The 7,565-nt window shown below is 33.9% G+C and overlaps 1 protein-coding gene across 1 annotated transcript; it reads left to right on the top strand.

Moving 5' to 3' along the window:
* Positions 1-352: 352 nt before the first annotated feature.
* LOC140440521 (uncharacterized) lies at positions 353-6,777 on the top strand. Its single transcript, XM_072530902.1, has 2 exons — positions 353-512; positions 6,334-6,777. Exons 1-2 carry the CDS (start codon positions 504-506, stop codon positions 6,703-6,705), a joined length of 381 nt encoding a protein of 126 aa, XP_072387003.1. The 5' UTR covers positions 353-503; the 3' UTR covers positions 6,706-6,777.
* The last annotated feature ends 788 nt before the right edge of the window (positions 6,778-7,565 follow it).

A 7,565-nucleotide genomic window follows, 5' to 3' on the forward strand; every position in this document is an offset into this window, starting at 1 on the left:
TAATGGTAAGCGAAAATTCGAAACAATCGAATTTCTCGCAATACATTGTTAATAATTAAAAAACCACGTAGAAATGTCTGCAGATAACGAGTAGATTTGCTTATTGCAAGTCTGTATTATTGTAAAAACTCGTCAAATACCTAGCTACTGATATGTTCTGAGAAAACTTATTTCAGTGGACTATGATAGGATTTGAACGTTTTCGTCTAATGTTGTCTATGATCTTCGTCATATCTCTGACTATAATAAAAGAAAAATGAATCATTTCTATGAGATTTACGATCTAACGTAAATATTTGTGTTTTCATTTTGACAGTAATGACGATGCTGTAAAAAACCGGAGTATCTGAATCAACGTAAGCTCATTGGTATGGGAACAACCTTACCAAAGGACATTGACTACCGGTACGCTGAAGAGTATAAAAATAGACCTCAGCTCGGGAACGGACATCAAATATCTTAAGACTTTTGTATTTGAAGTGTTCAGTGAATTGTTTGCAAAAATGATTAAGGTAAATATTAACTTTTGTGTAATTTTTGTCAATATTTGAACAAGGTTTTTTTTTCTAACTTTTTTAAATCCAAATTCGAGTATAAATATGAATTTTAAGGTAATCATGAGTAATTACGAAATACCCTTACGAGATTATTAAAAATAAGAGTTTTATTTTTAATTAATATATTTTTTTATACTTACACCATACATATCTGCATTTTTTTACCTATGTGTATGTACTCCTACACATAGGTAAATGGGATAATTTCCTAATTAAATTTTCCAAATTTCCATGTTTTTTTATTTCGTTTTACTAATGCACGTAATTTTTCATTGCGTTTATATATTTTATAGGTCCTTTTAATTCAGTTTTTGCTTATTTGTGAATCTTTAACTTAATTTATTCTTTTGGATTTCTTCAAGATATTTTGTATTACGTTTATCCCTTAACCTTCTTTATAAACTTTTTTACTTTTTTACATTTTTACATCTGAATCATTTTAATTGTTTTTTTTTATATAATTTTCTATTTTAATAAGGTATATCTAAAGTTATTGATGTTAATTTCGTTTTCGTTGACCACAGTACCTTCAACAACTTCCAATAGATCTTCTCGAAATATGATTTCGCTGTAGACTAATACTGAGAAAAGTATGCATTCTTGTCGAACTCCTCCAAGTATATTTATTTTTACTGACAGATTTTTATAATGAATTTCCCATACAACTACAGAAAGTGGGGCTGATATTCTCTATAATTATAGGGTCTTTTTTGTTTCCCTTTTTGTGCATGGAGCTTAAGTAGCGCATTTTTCATTTCTTTAGCATTTTTATATCAAATAAACATTTTTTAAATGTTTGTTTTAATTCTTGTATTAAGTTCAAAGGGGCGTATTTTTTATACTTTTTAGCGCATTTCCTTTTTCGTTTTAAGATATCTCTATGCTTGTTCCTTATTTCGTAAGCTGTGGGAGTATAGATATCTTTTTTCTTGTAATAACTCTGAAAAATATGTTACCCATTCGTCCATTTGTACTGGTTCTATCTTTATCGTTTCGTGGATATATTTTTCCATTTTCTTTGTCAAAAATGGTTTTTTCCAATATTTTTTTTTTCTTTCATAAGTTTGCATTATTCTTTTCTATCTTATTGACCTCCTTGTGGTCAGCTATCTCTGGTAAGCTTTCTTCTTTTCTTTTATTTAGTTTTTTATATTTGATTTCCACTATATTGGTTTTTTGTTTTTATAATTCATCCGATTATTATCTCTTCCAATTGCTTCTTCTAGTGCTAGGTACATTTGGGTTTTTATGTTTTAATATTTTTCTTCATTTGTTACTCCTTGTAAATCTTCAATTTTTGATGCGTCTCAATTTATAAAAAAAAGATACTCGTTGTTTAGTTTATCTATAGGTACATTGTTGATTTTACGTGCTCATCCTCATTAATATTATATTTTTATTAGACTGTAGTGGTCGTTCGTTCTTGTGTATAGTCTTGATCTCACCAAGTGGTGGACAGATCCACAGGTGGCTCCCCTTAATACTATGGTGTCTTCAATATTGAACATTGACTCTTGTCTAACAATTACATTGTCCTTTATTGATTTTTGACTGAGAGTTGGTTTTCTTCTTCTTCTTCCTCTTTATAAGCAATTCTGCTTGTTTATTGGCGGATTAACACCTCTATGGAAGGTTGTCACTTCATTTTTGCACGGTCGTCTGTTACTTCTTCTGCCGTCTCCTCCATTCTGCTAATGTGGTTATTCCATTCTTTTTTTCAATTTTGTGTTTATTCATTTATACAGTGTACGTTACATTTTCTTCTAATGTCTTCAGGGGCTCAATGAATCCTCTTGTCTTATTCTGCTGCCTATTTTTATAGGTTCTGTAACTCCATCTATTCTGACTTTCATTTTGTTGTTTTGGTGATGTTTTCGATAGTTTTTATAATATTTAGGGGAACTTCTCTATATTACAGAAGATGGATTACATCTTTGAATCTTACTCTGCCAAACAATTTCTTTAGGTCAATCAAACACAGAAATTTTGATCTATTATACTCTAGCGATTTCTCAGTAATTTGCTTTATAACGAATATTGCATCTGTACATCATCATGAATATATAATACCCTGACAAGAAGTATCCTGACATATGGGTCCGAAAACTGGACAATAAACAAGAGAAATAGAGGTAGAATAAGAGCAGTAGAAATGGAGTTCCTGAGGAGAAGCTGTAGACTTACAAAAAGAGACAGAATTGAAAACGCAGAGATTAAGCGGAGAATGGGAGTGCAATCAGACATAATCGACTATATAGAGGAGAAGAGACTATCCTGGTACGGCCACGTCAGAAGAGCGGACAGAGGACGCTGGATAAATAAAATCACAGAATGGAGCCCGATTGGAAGAAGAAAGAGAGGAAGACCCCGAAGGTCATTCAGAGATGAAATCGACGAGGCTATGGAGAAAAGAACCCTGCGAGATGGAGACTGAAATGACAGGGAAAATTGGAGAAAACGGTTGAGTGAAGGAAGACAGTGAAAACTGTGGAAATCCTTAGTAGTAGTAGTACATGATCTTCCACCACGAAAACCCTGTTTGTTGTTCATCTGCTAAACTTATCCTCTGATTTATTAGCACTTGTAAAATGTTACTTGTAAAGTTTTAGCGTAGTATTTAACAAGTTTATACCTCTGTAGTTTTCTAGCTGTTTTTTATCTCCTTTTGTGAATAGTAGAATTAGTTCGCTCGTTCTCCATTCTTCTGGTATTTAATTGTGTTTTATTTTATTTTATTCGGTTGTGTCATTAGTTGAATTGGAGAGTTGGTGTTGTATATGTATATTTATGTATAATGTATATGTCTAAAGAAACCATTACATATTTTTATTGACATTGACTTTACATTGAAGACATTTTCTCCATATAGGCCTACTATTTTTTCTTACAACCTTTTTTTTCAGTGCTTGCATTAAGGTCTCCCAACAATATAATTTCTTTCCGACCGTTTACGTTTTCTAGTATTTCTTGTAGAATTTCTCGAACTGATTATTTTCTTGTATTTTACTGTCATTGGTGAAGGCATATTATCGTTCTCAAACGACTATAGGTGGCAGCACTTGTTTTCAAAGATGGCGGACGAAATAGGGAAATATTTTGTTGCCATTGTAAATTTGATAAGGAATTACTTATCTTCGGATTACTTTCCTATTCCTATTCCTGTTATTTTCATGTCTATATGTCTCATGTCTCCTGTTTTCGTTCGTTTATACCTGTCAAATCCTTGACATATTTATTATATTTTTTTCTTATAACTACAGGCACTCCCCTTTTTGCTCTTGGCTCTTTGGAGTTTATCTTCTTTCTTCTTTAGGTGCCGTCTTCTTAGCGAAGGTTGGCGATGACCTCTGCAAAGTCTTTCCTATTTTGGGCTTTCCTTATTAAACTTTGAAAGTGTTTATCTCCGCTGTAATTTTTCTATTATTTCGTTTCCTTGGATCTTATTCATTGTTTCTGTAAGTGTTTTTTATTTATAATCTGCACATTTCAACATCCTGTATTCATTATCCGTTTATTTCCGTCCGGTATCCGATGCTTTTTATTGGCATTGTTAGGTTTTATTTTTGTTTTGAAGGTGCCCAAGAGCTAACCCGACAATCAAACGCTCTTCCTTTCTCAACCAGGCTTGAGACCGGACCGGCTCTGCCGGAATTATGCATTTACAGTGGTAACTCGACATACGAGTGTAATTCGTTCTTTAATTTTGCCCATATGTTAAATTGTATCTTGTATCTCAAAGCAATTTTTCCCACTGAAATTAACTGAAATGTCATTAATCCCAAAAAACACGTTAGTTGTTTTTGTTTAAGTGTTTTTAAATAAGAAAAATGTATTTAAAAGAAGAAACATTTATTTATAAGTAACAAAAAATCGGTTGCCTGTAAAGTCGGTTTTACGGGCGAAGATTTTACGTGACAACGTCTTTTTCTCGGTAGAATATTTATTGATATGAATATTATTAAATTGCATAATAGGAACAAGGAATTGAATGAAAATAAGAATTGCACAAATTTTAACTATAGAAATATATTTTGTTTACTAAAACATTGTACATGTAAACTTAAACTTAACTAATTTCTATTTGAGTGATTTTGTTGAGGATAGGACGATGATAGGAGAAATAGTATCGCACCAGCGGACCGATCATGTTTGAGTGGGAGAGAGACGCAAGGCATTCGCCGGTCCGGCGGGCCTCTCTCTCGTTCGGTGACTCATCGTAACAGACGTGAGCGGGCGTTACACTTTTTCATGAGTGACTCCGAGCCACAACCTAATTTAAGACGTTGTCACGTCAAAAATACATACATTTTCTGTAAAAACATAAAAAAAAGTAAAGTGATTACGGAAGCGCTTAATTTTCGTCAGTGGTCTTCGCTTTTTTCGTCACACTTTGCTTATTTTCATCAGCAGGTCGTTTAAAAAAACTATCCAAGGAAGTTTGTCCTTCCTTTCAGAATATTGCGGAAATATGTTAGGCAAGTTTCGATGAACAACATCGATGCACGACCAGTTTTAACTTTTCGGGGTGATTTTTATCCACAAACTATGCAACTTTTTCCCACATTCTCAGGATCTCCTTTATATCTCTTGTAGAGTCAACGTCTTCTAATTCTGACTCCTCTTCAGAACTAATTTTTCGTTGAACCACCGTATGCTGCTGCGAATGTATGTAGTTCGTCTAACTCTTCAGTTGTCAGCTTCTGAGACTCTGCCTCGACAAGTTCGTTCACAACTCTTTCATCCACCTCCAGACCCATGGATTTTCCAAGAGAAACAATCTCATCTACCACTCACACTTCGGGTTCCAGTCCTTTCGTATACAGCCTCAGGCCACAGCTTCTTCCATGCAGAGGTTAAGGTCTTGTTGTAATACCTAGCCAGGCCTGCTCAATAATTCTTAGGCATAATATTATGTTAAAATGGTCCTTTTTACCTGGTGTTATCAACTCTTTACGGATGGCTCCTCTCTCTTCTCATTATCTGATGAGAAGAAGGATGCAAGACATCCATTGTCTTGCATCCTCTTCGTTTTCACTGTTAATGTAAATGTCTCTGAAGCACATACTATTAGTGTTATGGTTGTTTTGTAGATTTTCATTTTTGGCTTATCTTCTTATCTCTTAAACATTTTTTTTATTTTTGTAGAACGCTTTATTTCCCGCTGTAATTTCTTCTGTTTACTAATACTCCCAAATATTTGAACGTTTCAACCTCTTTGAAGCTGTGTGGGTCTATTGTCACTCCTATAATTTGTGTCTTTTTTTCCTGCTTACGTTCATGTATTTTGATTTATTTTCATTTATTTTCAGTCTTCAAAACTTTTCTTTAATGCCCTTTTATCTGTTGCTACTATGTTTATATCGTCCGCATATCCTATTATTTGTACTGCATTCTTGTTTATAGTTCTTGCGTTTGACAGCTTTTTTAATATCTTGTCTAGTGATAGAATAAATAGTACCATTGAGAGCGCATCTCCTTGTCTTACTCCATTTTTTATTTGTATTATTTCTGTTCTTTCTCTTCCGGTGTCAATTGTTTGTTCTCTAATTGTTAGGATAATTTTATCTCAATTTTAGAATAAATATTTTTATTTGATAAAAAAGTATTTTTTAATAACATTTCATGTCCAAACCTGACCATATATCTGGGAAATACAATTTTTTTTAAAGGATACGTATTACATTTAACAATTTTTTTAAGTCTTTAAACATCCCAATTGGGATTCTCGTTTCTTTACGTTGACGCTATCTTTAATGTACACTTTCTTTTTTTGCAGGAGCTCATTCTATTGTGCCTGGCGATCGCTGCGGCAATGGCCATCCCCGCAGTCCCCCAAGAGGCAAAAGAAGCTTCAGAAGGAGGCAACCCCTCGTTATACCAATCCGGTGGCTTTCCAGCTGATACCGTTCAAGGTGTAGAAGCAACCGACTCAGATCTGGAACCCTCTGCGTCTGCACATTGGGGCGGATACGGATGGGGCGGCAGAGGTTGGGGCGGAAGAGGTTGGGGAGGATGGGGTGGTAGAGGATGGGGCGGTTATGGCGGCGGATGGGGCGGTTATGGTGGTGGATGGGGAGGTAGAGGTTGGGGTGGTTATGGCGGATGGGGAGGTTATGGTGGATGGGGCCACAGAGGTTACTGGGGTTAAAAGTGTTTGGAGTGAGGACGGCTGTGAATAATTTTAATTGTAAGATATTTTTAAGTGAATAAAATTGTAAAAGCAGTTGATGACTATTTTTTACTTTAAGAGAATATGCTTAATTTTTAAAATAAAATGCCTTTGGTTTAAGGTCAGGTTGTTTTATGCCAAAACAAAAACGACCTTAAAAATACTACAATTAGGCAAACTACGTAAAATAGTTAGAGTGATGATTTGCAAACATAAGCACAAATGAAGGTTAACAAGAAGAAATCTTATTGTTCTGAAAAAAAAACTGTTTTTACTTTCCCTTGGAGAACAAGCTGATAATTTTAAGTAAATTCTTTAATACGCAAATGCCAGTTTCTCTTCTCTTCATTTTATGTCTTGCTTATTTCATTATGTTTTTTTTTTGACGAGATGTTCTGACTTTTCAAGAATAATTTTGAGGATTTGAGGATCAATTCATGTCGTACTTATACTTCTCCTTATATATTTATTCTGAATTGTATCCTTTTTTTGTTTTTCCGCTCATCAATCTCAGCATTCTCCTTCCTGCAACTGAATTTGTTTTTCAGATTCATTCGAATTTTTCTGTTAAATAACAAACATTCGCCTCTTTTTATTTTATCTATGCCACCCTAAATTCATTGAATTTCTCTTCTTATAGTGTCTATCAGTGTTTATCTCAGCGGTAGTCATGTTTCATTATTTTCAAAAATTGTGCTACCAGGATATAGGTCTTCTTTCTGTTCCGCTTTTGCCATTCACCTTCCCTTAGTTTTTTTCTTTTTTTTTAACTTTCAATTTATTTACAATCTGTAATAATATTACAATAGAGGGGTATATAATCAAAACTCGCTTTCTCC

The sequence above is a fragment of the Diabrotica undecimpunctata genome, chromosome 5, assembly GCF_040954645.1.
Source record: "Diabrotica undecimpunctata isolate CICGRU chromosome 5, icDiaUnde3, whole genome shotgun sequence".
NCBI classification, from domain to species: Eukaryota; Metazoa; Arthropoda; class Insecta; order Coleoptera; family Chrysomelidae; genus Diabrotica; species Diabrotica undecimpunctata.